The 17,986-nt window shown below is 38.1% G+C and overlaps 1 protein-coding gene across 3 annotated transcripts in view; it reads right to left on the bottom strand.

The window, feature by feature from the left end:
* SLC71A2 (solute carrier family 71 member 2) overlaps positions 1–12,011 on the bottom strand; it is a 30,900-nt gene extending 18,889 nt beyond the window's left edge. The window contains exons 1-2 of one of the 3 annotated variants that reach the window (XM_085312721.1): positions 11,646–12,011; positions 1,690–1,785 (exon numbers count right to left, since the gene is read on the bottom strand). In XM_085312721.1, coding sequence (XP_085168847.1) covers positions 1,690–1,785; positions 11,646–11,813 — 264 coding nt within the window. In that variant the 5' untranslated portion in view covers positions 11,814–12,011. The remainder of the gene's footprint in view (positions 1–1,689; positions 1,786–11,645) is intronic. The other 2 variants (XM_085312701.1, XM_085312712.1) reach the window with 2 other exon arrangements.
* Between the last annotated feature and the right edge of the window lie 5,975 nt (positions 12,012–17,986).

Here is a 17,986-nt window from a genome sequence, read left to right as displayed (position 1 = left end):
TCTGAGTGTTGAGCATGACCCGGAGTATCTGAAAAACAACCACCAAAACTGAGTGATCAGGAATTTTGATCAGCACAGTTCTGCCCTTTTCTTGCTAGTAGACAAAGCTGAACACAAATGGGCAGCTGGCAGTTCAAAGGCTGGACCTGTTCTTAAGAAGGCTCTCTGTGACCTCTAGTGCTACTGGCTGATCAGCATGCCAGTCTAAAGTTATCACGACCATGTAATGGAGGAGAGGGGTGCAAATATCAAACCAGATCTGAAACAGCTTAAAACAAGCACCATGCGTTCTGAAGAGCTGATTAAATATAAAGACAAGCCACAAGCATACAGAAGTCGCCTGTGTCATGTTACACCATTATATTTAAGTTAGTGCTTCACATTTACTTTTCAATCAAATGCAACAGCCTCGTAAGTATTTAAGATTGTGTAGAAGTACAACATTCAAAATACAGGAAGACATTCAAGACCACCACTTATTTCTACAAGTGTAAAATCCAAATACTTAAGTCTAAATAATAATTTTCATTTATGTTAGAAGCACTTCATAACACTCCCATTAAATACAGTGCGCTGAGAAATATTAATTGCAAAAATTACAATTATAGCTGCATGTGACTGACAGCACAAATTTACACAGAACTTTTTAAACTGCATACAACACTAAAGAAGATACCCACCTAATATAAAATACAGTTTTACTACAGAATTTTTGAAGACTAAGCAAGAAATACTGTCAGAACATCATCCCTTGAAATTGTAGGTGCTAATCAAGCACAAAGTGAAGTTAAGCACTCTGGTTTAAAAAACAAAATAATGAACACCCATCAATCTTCCTTATACTTTCATTCTGGCAAGACAGGACAGCAATCCAGCGAGACATCTACTTTATGGAAATCTGTTAACCAATTATATGTGCTCTATTATTAGACTATCATAAAGAGATCATCAAGTATCTTTAAGAAGGTTACACAAACACCTTTTAAGAGCAATGTAGCTGATTTTACCTGGAGATTGGGGAAGGAACATTGGAAATAACGGTCTCCTGTCCCAAAAACCATGCCACTCATGTATTCAAAACATCCTCGTATCACCTGGTGAAAAACTGGGCTAACAGACTTTTGATAACTAAACTTAGGCACATCTGATTTCAACAAATACGATCTATATGTTCAGATGAAAGGCTTCATATCTTATTACCAAACATTCAAATTACCTATTCATCTAGAACACACCTGCAATCCAGATCAGATGAAAAAATGACTTGTAAAATCCATTTCTTACATGAAAGCCTTTATATTTTACTTCAAGTTATATGCTGACACAACAACCAGCCCACACTAGAGTACAAAATTCTGGAAAGTGTTGATTATTCCATGGTTAAGATTAGCTGATGAAATGGGCTATGAAGTCTTAAAAAAAATCTACAGAGAACCTTACACACATTCAGTTCCTTTAAAAGGTGAAAAAAATACTTAAAATACAGTAATATATTTCAGACCATCTTTTAGTCTTCCAGCAGTCCAGATCTCAGCTTTAGAATACTACCACTTTACAGTGGTAAATGTTAAAAGAGACCACTTCTGAATTTCAGATTTCAGCAGAAAGTATAAAACAAAAAAAAAAGTATTTTTTGTAAGTAACAAATTAGCCTTTGTCATTACTTTTAGACAGACCAGTGATACTTACTGTTAGCATTGGAGTTGTCAACAGTCCCCAGGCAAAGAATTCTAGAAATATGACCACCACCGCATGGTATACGCTTGGCCGACCAATACCTTGTTGCTAAAAAAGAAAAACATTTGCAGTGGCTATACACATCTAGTCCATTATATGTGCAAAGATGTTCTACAAGCATATTCTGAGAACATAATCAGCTTTCAAGATGACCTACTGCCAGGCCCTTGGAAACAATAATAAACCAAACAAGGGTGGAGAAGAATTATTACAAAATGACTAAAGATCTCCAAGGAACTTTGCAAAGATTGTTCCCTCAGTCTCTTGCTGCCCGAAGAGAACTATTTATCCATTCCTGACATTGCCTTACACTATTCTCCCCTTCAGTCTGTATTTGGGTTCCCTTCTCCTTGAAGGATTCCCAACCCTCTGCAGTAGTGCTACAGGCTTTGTAATTCTCCTTGCTAACTCCATAAGGTTCAAACCAGTGGCAATGAAATAGACCTTAGTCTATTTTGTAGTCTTTTATGAAGGCTATGTCACTACTACGACAAAACTATGACAACATGCATAAGCAGAAGAGAACAGAATTTTGTATATGAAACTGCCAAAGTATAAGAACTGGCAGCTTATGCACTCTGTAAAGTTTTCTGTTGACCAATTATGCCCACAGACTACAGATCCAGGAGCTACTCTGCCAGTCAATATATAGTTCCCAGGAAGAACWAGCACAGAAATGTTCATGCTGCTTGTGAACACACAGCCATGCAACACGCAAGGACTGGATCCTAGCTGACAGATCTAGGAGCATTTTCTTTAGCTGAACTACACAAAACCCTTAGTGCAACAGAATAGTTGTTTTCTTTTGTTTCTGTATCTATCCTTAACCATAGCAATCATTTTAATAAGTTTTCAAGATCTAAACTTATTTTTCCCTTTACATTAATATTTGCCCTGTAGAAGCTTGATTTTTGGGGGTTTCCAGCTGATCCAAAGCCATTCCACTCAAGAAATCAGTAACTCTTAGAAAGGAACAGTAGAGTGTTCTCATCTAGTACTCCCATAAAAATCTCAAGTTTACCCAATAGATGAAAGGATGCTTTCTTGCAAATTGCACAATAAAACAATGCTGGGTGCAGTTCAAGAGACACCACCTAGTGCCACGTCAGCTATATCACCGCATTTGGGTAGCTGGAGAACAAAGAGAACATGAATCTTGGGATCTCCCACTAAATCTGAAGAAGTCAGACGGCCTACTACAAAAGGCAGAGCACAATCATACACTTAGTTTTTCCCGTCCAGTACCTTTCGTCTCAATTACTAGTCATGATAGGATTAGAAAGCACTTTTAACAAGATTCAAGTCTGCTGCCTATATTAAAGATTTTTTTTAAAGAAATCCCTATTGCCAAGACARTTTAGGTGCCTACTTCTAATAATTTTACACCTTCCAGATTTCAAAGTCTGTAGTAGCAAACTCAAGCTAATGCAGATGGTACTTTTCCAACTAATGTGATTTTTATATATATATATCTAGCCTGCTTAAAAGCTACAATTTTAAGGAAAATATTTACCTCTCCAGGAAAATATCATGTCCTAGATCAAAGACTGTCGCTGAGACACTGATAACTTTCAAACATTACCATTTCTGCAAAATGTTACCATGCAGTTTTTAATCTCAAGATAGCCAAGTTTTTAAAGATCACGTATATTTTATTCATATAAGAAGTCTACAAGTACTTCTGGATAATCAAATAGGGTAATAATTTTAAGAGTTTATTTTTTGCCAAGATGTCTGTCAGTAAGGATATTGTTTAAGACAGATGATGCTTCAGTTTGAAGAACCTTCTCACCACTTCTCACTTTTCTCCCCTCAGAAAAAGGCACACTTTACAGTAGAGACTAGTAAAGGACTCCCCAACTTTCCCCCACCTCTATTCTACTCCCTCCTATTCTACTTCCCCCAACCTCTACATTACTAAGTGTGATGCTGGACCGTACACAATGGTATTTTACATTCCCACAAACAGTTCCAATGACACTAAATATTATGGGGTTTTGTTGCTGCTTTTTTAAGCACCAGACTTAGAGCATAACAAAACCAAAAGTTTTTATTGCATGGGGACTTCATCTGAGACTTAGATGGTTGAACAAAAAGATGCACTTCCATATTCAAAAATATTTGCCTATTTTTCAGCAGCCACGTAGATCCTTCTGTGAAAGAAATGCCATGATCCTAAATGAGTATTTCTTGGAGATGAAAAGAAATTTGGCAGTGTCATCTTTTGGCAGTGTTATGCAGCAGATAGTTATACTGAACTGTAAGAAAGCAAGTATCTCTATACCCTTTTGGAATTAGAAGATAACCTGGAAAAGTAAAATTTAAATCCTGAAAGGAATATATGCCTGTGAAAATCAAGTCAAGCATTCCAAAACAGACATAARAATAGTTTAAGATATACCAATGTCAGTGATCTGCATAGACTGTAACTGATGATTTTCAGTTTTCTTTATAGAGCTTTAGCCATCTAGACTACCTGAAGAACACTCAGGCAAGTGACTATCAGATAACTACAATAATGAAAACAAGAAAAATTCACTGATTTTGTCCAACAGACTAATGCAGATAGACATCCAGAGGGCAGGTATCTTTTCAGTAGGCTCTAAAAATTCCCATCACAAATTTTTATTTTTTTTGTAAATCTGTGTCAAGATATTTGAAAGAAGTAGTTTACAACTGAACAGGTACACAACCAAAACTGTTAATTAAAATGGGCAAAAATGCCTCTACTARGTTCAAAAAAGAGCTTCAGGAGTTTCCCAAAAGCAAGTCTCTTGACATGGCCTTTTAAGAAGAATCTATCCCAAAAGAAATGGGTAGGGTCCATTTCTGTACTGAAAAAGCGTTTTGCAACAGAAGACAACTGTATGCAAATTGCATAGAGAGAATCTGAGACCTACAGATGCAAAATGGGTAGCAATTTGAAGCACAAAGAACATTAGGATTCTTGAACTAGAAAATATGGAGGGGGCAAAATAATTTTTTTAACAAAAATATAAATAGAAGTAGCAGGGATCTGGTCAATTTACAAACTGCTTTCTTTTCCTCCCTCCACTCACTCTTAGTAACTTTTCTGGGGCCACCCCATTTCTAACATGTTAATGCTTTAAAATTTATTACAGGATTACTTTCTATCCATGCAGACTTTCCTACAACTGCCTAGTGTGTGGGCTGAGAAATTATGTATGAACATTATGCTCACTTTCAAATGCAGCTGTTGGTAAAACTATTACACTTGCATAATCAATAACAAGCAAAATATTACACAATCTCAAATGCTTAACAGGAAAAATTTAAGCCATCACTATGAAATGAGTGCCAGATGTCACACAAGTTAACAAAATAGCTATTATTTTTCCAATTTTGCAATGTTTTTCCTCCTTTTAAGCTTATTTTCCCCCTACATCCAATTCTAAGAAGCTGGATAAAAATCCACATGTTAATTTGAGGACAATAGCAAGAACTACCGGGATGTGAAAAACTTAAGTTAGAACACAGCTGTTGAACATGAACAAATCCATGAGAAGATATCAAGATTATAAAACCAGCTGGTGAGGCACTGCTCACAGACAAGGCAAAAGAAATTATTATGTTGCAGCAGCAAGTATACCTTCTCTTAGTGATTCTAAAGGAAAACAACTACAGCTCACCCTAAAATATTTCACATTAAGGTAAGGTTTTAAAGCTAGCTTTACTCTAAATCTTCAGGGCAAAGTTCAAATTTATAGTAATTGTATATGAATATTACAGGGTTAGGTTTAGCCYAGTTGGTTAGAGCATGGTGCTAATAACTGCAAGGTTGCGGGTTTGATCCCCGTATGGGACACTCATTCGAGGGTTGGACTAGATGATCTCCAGAGGTCCCTTCCAACCTTACCAATTCTATGATTCTATGGTAAGTTTTAGGCCAACTGTTTACCTATACAAAAATCAAGCTTGTACTTTACTTACATTCATTGCTCAAATTGGCTGCAAAAGCACCCCGAATGTCAATAGCAAATTTCAAACATTTCACTACTGTTTTGCATCTGTGAGTAATGTGCTTATGCCAGAACAAAACCACTTCTCACTTTTTGAATGAGGAAGCCCTCCAAAGCTCCTTTTCAAACTTTTCAAATTTGCATGAGAATGAGGACTAGGCAGATTAAGAAAAAAACTTGCTTTAATTAGATGAATACACCATACTTTTTCCCCCTCCTTGAGGGCAATCAAGCAGTGGAACAGGTCACCCAGAGAGRTTGTGCAGGCTCTGTCTTTGGAGGCTTTCAAGCTCCAAATGGATAAAAACCCTGAGAAACATGATCTGGCCTCAGAGCTGATCCTGCTGTGAGTCAGAAGGTGGACCTCTTGAGGAACCTTCTAACCTGAATTATCCTGTTATCTCAGGGATAATACAACATCAAATTGAAGCTGAACTTCTGAACTAATAATTACAGAAACTTTCCTTTTCCCTCCTTCCCCTACCCCAATTTTTTTCCCATCAAATAGTAAGATCTCAGTGTGGATGARATTTGGCAAAGGGTATTGAGTGTTTCCACAGCACTTTAAACCAACACTTAAATGCATAACTAAGAGYATTGTTACTTTATTTAAGGAAAAAGCCTTAAAAAAAAGCCTGTAGAAACATTCTCCCGCTACAAATATTAACTGCTACAAGTAAAACTTTTAGCACAGCACCTGCACTGTACTCTAAGGTCAACTGTTGTATTTTCAAGAAACTAARCAGTTGAACAAAAGTAAATTTTTATTCAGAAGCATACTTTCTTGTATGAATCATTTTGACCTTGACAGTGATACCAAATTATCAAGCACATTCCATTTTCACATACATCTTCACTATTACTTCCTCATTCTCCCTCACCTCTCTCCCTCCTCACCTTCCCCCTCCCACCAAGAACTTCAATGCTTTCAAGACCAATGATAAAAAGCAAACAGTTTTTGGTACGGCATCATTGGTTCATTATTCGTTTTTACTCTAGCACAAGCATTATGGTACCACTGTATTTTAGTTTTTACTAAATTTGTAGTTATAGAGGCTCTTTTCTCTGCCTGTATTACCCAGCTAGCTCTCTAGGCAGATTATTTGTTTATCTTGCTCCCCTCCCCCCTTCCTAGATTCTAGTGTCTAGCATTCAAAAAGGACTATTTAGAAGTCACCTTAATTATACCCTGGTCCCTACAAAAGTCTTGTGATCTTTTTTGCATTTGTTAGAACTGGCAAAAATTCACTCAAACTCAAGYGCAAATAGCACCCTGTAGACATAAGTCACTTTTGTCATATGAAGCAATTACCAACTGACAGTCTAAAATATTCAACTTGTACGCAGTATGAGAATATAATCAAAACAAGTACTCTCCAATCACAATGCAGCTTTTAACCTTTTAAAAATGGCATACAAGCTGGAATATAGATCACAACTAATTCAGTTTGTACTTTGATCAAATTTGTGTTTCCATCATCAAAAGAAATACTTTCAATAAATCTGTATCTGGACATGCTTAGGACTGTGATGCACTCTCTCAAGAAAAAGATAAGATAAATCATATTCTAGAATTCTGCAGTATCAGAACCACAACTCATCTGAAATGGAAAAATTCCATGCAGATTTTTTAAAGGGAAAACATGCTTTAGAAGCTTGAAAGAATAAAGTGTATGTATAGACAAGGCAGATCAAGTTAATAAGCTTTCTGAAAATTCAAGTAAACTACTCAAGGTCCCTCACCAAAGGCTCTTAAAGAAAAGAGAATGAAGCAAAGTTCTTGCAGGGGGTTAAAAAAACTCACTTAAGAAGCAAGGCAAGTTTAAGAAAAATTTTATAGGAGAGAGAAGTTACATTAAATGAATCCCCGCATTCTGTTCTAGAATCTTTGTTCAATATATTCATAGATGAGCTGTAAGAAGTGTGAACTACAGTGTGGCATGGTTGATATAATGCAGTTCAGGATAGAAAAGGTAAAGGACAATTATGAAAAACAGTCAAAGTTGATGGAGTCAATGACAGGGAAGTTAAATGGCAAGTAAATTAATGCAGGTAACTTTAATATATGCAAATATGAAGAAACAATTTTAGCCTCACATACAGAATGATTACCACTCAGGAATGTTATCCTGGATCACCTTGGACCATGGAAAACACCACCTTAATAATCCAGCAGTGATTAAAGTATATTTAGTGATAAGCATTATTAGAAAGAAAAACATTACATTATCGCATAAGCATGTGAYGTGCCTGCATGATTGTTCTTACTGTCTGCTTCCGGAGCTTTTACCCATTTTCGTTTGTAAGGATCTTTCCTCTTATCCCRTGACTGCTGATTTTGTTCAGAGTCCGAAACAATGCACATTGTTGAACTGTATATTTTATAGAAGCACAAGTGGAAGAGGCCCATTAAAGGGTGAAAAAGGCTGTTAAAGGTATGGAAGAATCATGAAGTAGGATTGTCCAAGCTGCAACAGAAACGTCTGAGCAAAGATGTAACTGCAACTTATTAAACTGAGAGCAACTTGAATAAGATGAAGAGAAATCAATTGTCATTGCCTTATGATATTAAATATAGAGAATTAAGCAAAACTGAGACATTAGGTTTTAAAAAGTGAGGTGGCATTTCACATCATTTACTCTCAAAGCATAAAATGTCCTGCCATGTCCTTTTTGGGGATACTGGGAACATATTTGCATTTAAATGTACACTAGAGAAGCCTGGTTAACAGAAAACCTCTGAGGATCGGTAAACATTAAAACACTTACCTGGTTCAGTCTTTTAGCCAAGTCATTGGGCAATAGGAAGAGTATCCAACATAATAATGACCGTAGGCATGCCACATTGTAAAAGCTCTGCTTTAGACACTACCATATTGTCAAAATAAAATACTTCTAGAAATACACAAACATCATTCTACACTATATAAAACTGCCAGCTGATTTACCAAGTGTTGAACTTTAACTTTCCTCACAAAATATAGGCACACATAAGGCATGGAGAATTTTCTCTCAAAAGTACAGGTGCTAGTTCAAAGGCATAACATACTTATATACCTCACATGCTTCTCCACCAGATAGCCAATAGCCACTGGGCAATGAGTGTAAGCTTGGAACTTCAGTACTAAAGAATCAAATCTCAGTTACACAGTCAAGTTTTCACTGCTCTAGTCTAGCATACTTCTCCCCCAACTCAAAACATTACAGATTGCTAATCATCTAGGCTCTGACAACAGAAAACTTGAAAGAGTGAAAGTGACCTCTCAATATGAACAGAAACGAGAATGATTTGTATTTAAGACAGTAGCTTAATTACTCCTTGCAATGATTCAAAGTCCAGAAGCAGTGTTATTTTTATTTAACATGGTGTGAAAATTCAGAGTGGCATTAACAACCTTGAGAAGACAGAACAGTTTATCTCTGACTATTCAAATTTAACAGTCTACAAAAAATTTAACATGAAAAATGACTCTTTTTGTAGGATTAAAATGTGATCCATAAGGAACTACATAACCAAACTGCTGATTCAACTCACCTATTTACTACTAGCAAGTCTCTAAATCCTACATGCAAGAAAGAAGCCAGCTCACTGGACTGAAAGGCATATCAGAAGAATTTCCTAACCCTTAAATAGTGCTTTATCAATCTCATGATGCTATATTCTTTTATGAAATATTAGAAAAACTGTAAAACTAAGAATAAAAATCTGCAATTCTTTGGGTATGCACTGAATGCATATCACTCTGTAAAGCAGAGTTTAACGAATAACGACTAGTAAAGTTTCTTTGAAGACACACAGTTTTAAGGTTCAGAAACTTTTTATTTTGTTGCCAAACATTTCATTTTGTTGACCAGAGGTCTTTGTCTCCACAATAGCTGTGTCATTTTGTAGTGTCTGAAAACAGMGACTGTTTTGATTTACAAAAAGATACACAAGTATTTTTTTCTCCTTACATATTCCATTTGAAGTTTTCTCCTATAGAATAAAGTTATTTGAACAGTATGGCATTGTATTTTGCTAAAAAGCTTCTTTAGCATGGCAGCATGCTACTGATAGTCTGTATAAAAATTAAGTACATGGCATAAAGTTTAAAATACTCATACCAAGTTTTATACTATCAGTGTTCAAAATCTAGTTGGAACAACATTGCATAACCAGTAACACAATGACCATGGCATCATTTACTTCAAGTTTTGAAGCTTGCTGAAATCCAAGTAATACATCCAACAGAAACTGATTTAATTCCAATGGAATTTACTTAAACACAGTTTTTGCCTTATTATTTTTGAGCCAATAATTGACTTTTGTGAAAAGTCACTGTGCAGCATTTATTCTTTAGTTCTTCCACTCGAGAAAGTCAATGCCAGAGAAGACTTCAACATGAAGAAGTTAATTACAGAAAAAGTGAAACAGAAACCTGTTCTTCTCAARCTGGGAGGAGAGTGGAGAGAAAGCCTTGTGCAACCTGACAGATAACTTCATAATTATTTTCACTTTGTCACATCAAGTTAGCTTAATTTTTGTTCRAATTCTTCTGTCCTACATAAAGTATCTTTTATAGACCAAAGTAGATCACCAAAATTTCATTTCTGTTATTTCTTCATCAGCAGGCCAAGGGCAAGTTTCCACTTTCAAATGCCAGAGCTGCATTCCCACAAGTTTCAGAGATCTCTACATTCATCTCTAAAGCCATGATCTAGCCCCTAGTATTTTAGAATGAACAAGCTCATTCAAAGCCTTAGSAAGTGTTCTAACAATATGACAACCACGTGAGTGTCACAGGGAGGTATATGAACTGCAGTAACAAAACAGAAATAGGCAATTTAGTCAGAAATCATAAAGCAGGCCCTAAACTGATGCAAGGATAACTTTATTACAGCTATACCAATGTACAGAAGATAGGGCTAGAGCCTGRTATCTTCCTGTCTTGTAGGAGATGCATTACAAGAACACAAACTCCCTTAAGGGCACAAGCGTGTGTTTGGGGTTGGGGGCAGGGGAAAGGGATCATTACACATGGAACATGGAAGAAGAGGAAACAACACGAGCAGCAGAGGTCAGCCATCCGATAAAATGTGCGGATGTTAAAAAAAACTTTCAGCATAAATGATGCTTTCAGCACATCTAATTTGGTGAGTAAACGAGCACTAAATACATTATTCAGGACACCTGAACATGAAAGGAGTCTAAATATATAAATACACACATATATTAAAAGCTAGTAAGTCAGGTTTCAAGTAAGTTTAAATCTCTTTTGTAAAGTTGGAATTACTTACCACAGAAAGTGAAATRAGTTATTATCTTTGCCCAGTTTTGCATTTGGGCCCCTTTAAAAGCTGTCAATGACATAATCATCTATTTTGTTACCTTATGCATTTCCCTAAATTCCTCTGCTCCCGTTCTTTGCYCTGGGTTCACCTGCTACAAGCAGGAGCACGTTATATCCTCTCAGCCCGGCCCACCCACACTGGAATAAGTCACCTGGCCCCAACGACACAAAGCTCAGCTGGTGCGATCTCAGGTTTGTTTTTAAGATAGCCTATGAGCAAGGATGTACGAAGGGAAAGCTCAAGCCACCTGAAATACGCTTCTGCTAGAAATTCCTCACGCATCGCTTACAAACGCGAAAGTAGTCCTTCCTACAGATGCCTTCGGTAACAACCTCACCCAGGCCCGCCCGCGCCGGCAGGGAAGGCAGCAGCAACCGGCGCGCGCTGCCCCCTCAGCGCCGGCCGTTAACGGCCCCCAGGCCCGGGGGGAGGGGGGGCGGACGGCACGCGACGGCAGCCGCATCCGCCAAGCTTCCCCCGGGCATCAGGGCACCTCCCGCGGCGAGCAGCGTCCCGCGCGGCTCGCCCATCGCCGGGCACCAGCGCGGCCCCGCAGAGCGCGGCCGGCTCCTCTCCTCTCCTCCGGCCCCGACTCACCGCGCCGCCGCCGCTCGCCTTCAGGCAGACCCTCTTCACCAGCATGATGCAGCCGCCCCGCCTGGCGCCGCCGCCTTCCCTCGGCGCCGGCGCCGCCGCCGCCGCCTCCTCCTCCTCCTCCTCTCCCTCCCGCGCCGAGCCTGGCGGCGGCTCCGGCTCGGGACTCATTTCGCTCCCACCATGGTCGCGGAGAGGCCGGGCCGGCGGAGCAGCGGCAGCGGAGCGGGCTGGCGGCGGCGGCCTCCCGCCCGCGCCCGCCTCCGCCGCGTGGGCGGGGCTCCGCCGCGCCGCCGGGCCCACGTGACCGCCCGCGCCCCGTCCCCCTCGGCGGAACTACACCACGCCGCGGCCCCGGAACTTGCCGGAAGCCGAGCGCCCGCGCGCGCCCGCGGGAAGGGGGTAGGGGGGGGCGTGGCAACGCCGGAGCATAAATAGAGGCGCGCGCCGGGTGGGCGGGGTTTCGGCGCCGGCTCCGCCCCCTGCTCGGGAGGGACGGTTAACGGCCGCGGCTGAGGCGTTGGGCTCCGGGCCGAGGGGCCCCTACCTGTCCAGCAGGTCCCGGGAGAGACGCATTCAGTTATGGTTCTTCCCTTGTGAAGAGGGAAATAAGAGTGTGCCTAAGGCCGGAGTCACGCACTCTGATGTTAGCTTCATTAAACCGTCTTGGATCCCGGCGTTTTATCACCGCGAAGGTGTAATAGGGAGCTCTGTTTGCTCTCGCCTGGTTGGCTCGCAGCTAAGTACAAAAGTATTTACAGAATCAGTTTTGTTTGTTTGCTACTACAATAATTACTACTTTTAAAGGCCTTTTTGTATTTCATTTTTTATATCTATTTTTGGAGTATGTAACAAACTACACTTGCTAAGTGTAGCATGCTGTGCAAATTTGTCTTCTGCAGTATGCTACAGTTCAACAAACATTCTCTTCTAGCAAAGTTGCAAGTATTGATTTGAAAAATTATATTTCTCTTCTTTATGTGACCTTTCTTAAAGCTGTACATTTTGTTCAAACTAGACATCAGCATTTTAAGAGGAATGCTGGACCATGAACTGAATAGATACTCAAAATTCAATCCTTTATTGCATAGAGATTAATAAACCAGCATATACTCTTTAAAATGATTTTTCACAGCCTACACAGCCAATCTCTGTGTAGAGTTTCATGCTTTCCTTCCACTTTTTTATTCCTACAGACTACAGGCTTTTAGAAAACCTTTCATTTCTTTAAGAGTAGGCAGTACTATGAAATACAAGTAATATCTTGGGTCCTTTGAACTCATGACAAATTTTCTGTTGACCCAAAAACAAAGATTTCATTCCTTACATTTTTTTAACAGGCTGCAAGATGCTCTTTTTTTTTTGGGGGGGGGCGCATTCTAACAGCCTTCTTAGGTAGCAAGGTATGAATTTATAAGTCTAATACATCAGCTTCTGTAACCTGATCACAGGTTTTAATCTACTGCCTCAGATTTATATAAGAAGAATTACTTGAAGTCACTGTTGTATTTTGAGAACGTCAGCGTTAGTCTCTGTTATGTACTTAATCCAATCTGGATCCAGATCAATAGAAAATATTCCATCATCTTTGATGGCTATTGATTCAGGTCTCATGAAGACAACTACTAGTAATTTCTTCTCAGAGAAGGCTGTAACATAACACAGAATTTAAAGTTAGGTTTTCTCACAGAAGATTTTTGCATTTGCCTTATTTCCTTGTGTATTTCTTATACAGTGGACTTACTAATGCTTGAGCTTTCTAAATGAAATCTGGTTTCATTGAAAGAGGTTAGAATTTTGTCATTGATTTAAACACACTAGAGCTTTATCTTTTGTCTTTGGTATAGCACAAGTTAAGTACATACTGTTCATCATCTTTAAATTATGGCCAAATTATTCAGCAGCTTGTAGAGTCAAGATCTATCTGTTTATATAAGGATATAAACTACCTATAAGGCTTGTCACTGGAGTATCACAGAATCACAGAATGGTTGAAGTTGGAAGAGACCCGTGGAGATCATCTAGTCCGACCCCCCTGCTGAAGCAGGGTCACCTAGAGCATGTCACTCAGGACTGTGTCTGGACAGCTTTTGAATATCTCCAAGGATGGAGACTTCACACAGCCTCTCAGGGCAACTCTTCCAGTGCTCAGTCACTTTTACAGGAAAGAAGTTCTTCCTCATGTTCAGCTGAAAGTTCCTGTACTTCAGTTTGTGTCCATTGCCTCTCATCCTATCACTGGACACCACTGAAAGGAGTCTGGCCCAAGATAAAGTACGATAAATTTAGAGCTGCACAACAATGAATTCTGCAGAGGGCTTTCTAAATTGTCCTGCTGTTTGTTCATTCAGCCATGCAAGATCTTCCAGGAAGTTCTGTGAATAATATATAAAGTTGGTGTTTTGTTTACAGTAGAAGAGATTTGTTATGGATATTTGCAGTTTAGTCAAAAAGTTCTGTTCATTCCATGAGCAAACTCCTTTCATGAAAAGCAGTTTGTCTTCAACTCATGTATGCATAAATCTAGATTTATTAGCCATATCATAATAGAGTAAAATGTGAGGTGAAAAATGGTCTTTTTTTTTTGTTTTTGATTCAGCATATGAGTCCCATATTTTTTATTTGTCAACCATCTTGAGCGAAGTATATAATATTTGTTAAGAATTTTAAAACAAATAATTGGAAAGAAAAAGAAGGAATAAGTAGTCAGTTTATGAAGAAAAATTTATCAGTAGAGTTCCCCTAGATTCTGTGCTCCATACTAGTAGTTTGGAATATTCTTAAGCAATATTCTTAAGTGATCTAGAAGCGAAGATTAATAATGAAGAGATTAAGTTTATTACAGAATGCTATTCTGTGTGATCAGAACAATAAGGAGTGGTAGAAGAATATCATGAACTTGAGTGAATGGGAAAATGTCAGCTGAAATTAACTGTTGATGAATGAAGATCATTCATCTAGGAGAAAGGGATTCTAATTAGCCATTGGGTATGTAAACCTCTGAATTCATTATTCCTATTTAGGAAATATTAGAAACCTTGTAAGTACTTTTTTGACTGCTCATCAGTGTTCAGAAAAGACTATAGGAGATATGAGGAAACAGGTAGATGAGGAAAAAAAAAGAAAATGTTGCTATGTCAACATATCAAGAATCTGTGAGTTCTCTGTGGTGTAAAATCCTCAAAAAATAATAAAACTAAAATAAATGTAAAACACGGAGACAAGGATGAGCAGAGTCTACTGAATAACTGCAGTATGTGGAAGATACACTGAGGGAAGGGAAGAATATGACAGAAGTGTATAAAATTGTGACTGATGTGGAGAAAGTGACTAAGTTACCATTACTTGCTATTTTCTTGTTATGCAGAAGTGCATGTCCTAAATAAAATGATCAGGTAACAAGATTAAAACAACAGAAGCAAATATTTTTTCAGGCGAAGTGTAATTAAATTCTAGAACTCATTTCCGCCATTTTTTTTTCAAAAGCATAAGTGATTTGAAAGGCAGTTAGACAAATTCATGGAAGAAAACACCATTAAAGGCTATTAAGCAAAAGAAAATCCCTAAGCTCCAGATTGCTGGAAGCTCGGTGAATTTATTGGAAGAAAGATCACTCTGCTGTTGATCATTTTTTTCCACTCTTTCTGTATTCACTAATATCACAGCGGCAGGATATTGGGATGGGTGGAAGTTTGGTATGGCTTGTGTATCTGTTCTTACATTTTAAGGCTCAAGTCTTGCCAGTCTCAGCAGACCAGAAGTCTTTGAAACAGAAATCACAATAGCACTGTCTGGCTAAATTTGCAGTATCCAGCGACAGATCTGAGAGAACTATGACTGCCTCATTTGTGTCAATGGGTGTATGCTCTCTAGTTAATTGGAGATAATTTGTGTGTCAACACTGATAGCCATAACTACTGATCAAAGAAATATGAAAGATCGTGTAATGATCTGCACAGTCTTCAGAAAGTAATAATATTGTTTGGGCCCAGCTGTGTGGAGCTTGAGGAAAGTACTCTGTGCAGCCTGTGAGAAAATGCTGTGTACAAGCTGTCTTGGCAGGATGCTGGTGAAGATGCTCTTACTAAATGAGCTGTCAACAAAAACAGCTTGAGGGTTTCTATCAGTGAAGCAGTAGTGCATGCCACTTTGTTCTGCAGGTTAGACACCGTGACTTCTGCATTTAGTCCCAGCTATGTATTACAATAAAGTGAGCTATAGATATTACACACCTGAAAAACCAGTTACCCTCTGCTTGCTTCATACATTACAGTGCCCCTGGCAAAAAGAGTTTAGAATTGAGGAGTCATCTTTCCTCTTCAATTTCTTCATTGTTATAAAAAGCAGGAGGAACAAAGCCAGTGGAAGGTGCTAGTAATGCAATTTACCTGTGTACACAGACAAACTCAAATTAGGCTGCACCAGTCACTGTTCCCAGGCAAGGATGCTAAGCAGGTAACATGCTGCAGTGAGATTTTCCTTTATAATCTTGCCCCCCACTTACAATTTATTAATTTCCATGACCACAGACAACTTTGACGGAAAGGAAAAAAAATACTGCTAGCAAAACCCAAAGATTTCCAGCTTTTTTGTTGTGGTGTTTACTAACAGAAAATATTCAGAGTAATAGTAAGAAACAGGTCAAATCCTATCGCATAGCTATTAAAAAGGAGTCCCACTAGATGGGGTTATAGTTTCAAATTAAAAGGATTTTTTTAATCTGGCTTGAGAACAGATTTATTTTGTTTCTTATTTTGTTCAAGTTACCTACCTAATTCTGTGAAGACTAGCTTCTTTTTATCTCTTCAGTTTATAAACTCAAATTTTTTGAGCTTTCTTAATTATTTCATAGTCTTTCAGCATAAGCTATTTGAGGCTTAATTGAGTAAATTATTGAAGTGTTCTGAGCAGTCTTCCCACTTCAGTGGCCAAACTAGAGTATATTTTTGTTTAGCATGGTTTAGCCCAGCACTGCTCTAGTACTAGTCCTTATTTTATACGCTTCCCATACATCATTTAGAAAAAAATCCCAGCACAAGTAATCTTTATTTGGAATTAGTAACATAGTCAATACCATGATATATTTGGAAGAAAGATTTTATTTTTTTTATTTGTTTTTATGAACAAAGACTGGTTAGCATGGGGGTGATGTTGTTATTGTGCTGGCACACTTACTTTTTTATATCAATCTAAGTAATAACTATACTAATGCCTTTGAATTTTTGCTTTAAGAATGATGACAGACATCTCAAGGGTCATTCTCACTCTTCATCCGATGAAGTTATTTGAAATTAATTAGTGCTAAATCACTCATATCTAAAACTTTTAAAACAAAGAATACCAAATGAAATTATCCTTTACAAGGACAGCAAAAAGGTGAGAAGGAATGGAAAGGGACAGGAAGACATGGAAATTAAAAGTAATCTAGTGATAAGCTTGATGTCGTGATTTGCACAAACTGTAAGAGGTAATGGAAAAATAATTTTTTTTTTTATGATTTAAAACATATCAAAGCCCTGCACAAAATGCTTTGACATGTAGCTTCCCTAGTCAGAGTATGAGCTTTCATTTAGTATAAATCCTGAAGCTGAAATGGTGCAAAGCCTTAATGTAAATTATGTACTCTCAGGGTCTTTCCATATGCATGCAATAGCGGAGGCATCTCTTGATAACTATCCGTATTTATCGATCAAGTTCTAATAAATATCTGAGGGTCCCAAATTGCCAGTCAGTCTCATTTGTATAGGAAAACAAAGAGAGGGCTATATTGGAGAGCTGAGTTTCTAGTATTATGAAGAAACAAACATGATTTTATGTTCAATTTCTGTAGTCTGAATTCCTTTTCAAAATTGGAACTGTATTTCAAAGGAACAATTAAGTTTAGTATAATCCATTTATAGCCAACATGCTTCTGCTGGAACAATTATACTGTGTTGGAATTAAAATCCCAAACTGTTTCAGTATGTTACTCTTTCATTTTCAGTAAATTCCTGGGCTTAGGCCCAAATTTCGGTTTTGCTCCTTTGTAGAAATCCCAAATATGATGATACAGTTAACTGATAATGGGGATCATCAATTGTATATAGTAGATAAGATTAATTACTCTTAAAATTAACAGCGAGTATAGCTACCAATCAACTGATGCAACTTTTCTCTAGTGCAATCTAATAATAATATAAAATACTTTTGTTTACTGTAGTGCCATGCTACAGACATATCAACATGAACGCAGAGGTCTCAGCTATCTGTGTAATTTGCCATGTATTCCAGTAACCTGTAAATAGTGCTACATCATCCAGCAAGTGTGCATCTTTGTTCAGTGTACCTTGTGTTATGGCAACTGC

Source organism: Rhea americana, unplaced genomic scaffold, assembly GCF_003343005.1.
Source record: "Rhea americana isolate MKP2758 unplaced genomic scaffold, rheAme1 scaffold_11, whole genome shotgun sequence".
Taxonomy (NCBI): Eukaryota; Metazoa; Chordata; class Aves; order Rheiformes; family Rheidae; genus Rhea; species Rhea americana.
Note: the sequence above shows the minus strand (reverse complement) of the source record. Positions and strands in the feature narration are given on the sequence as shown.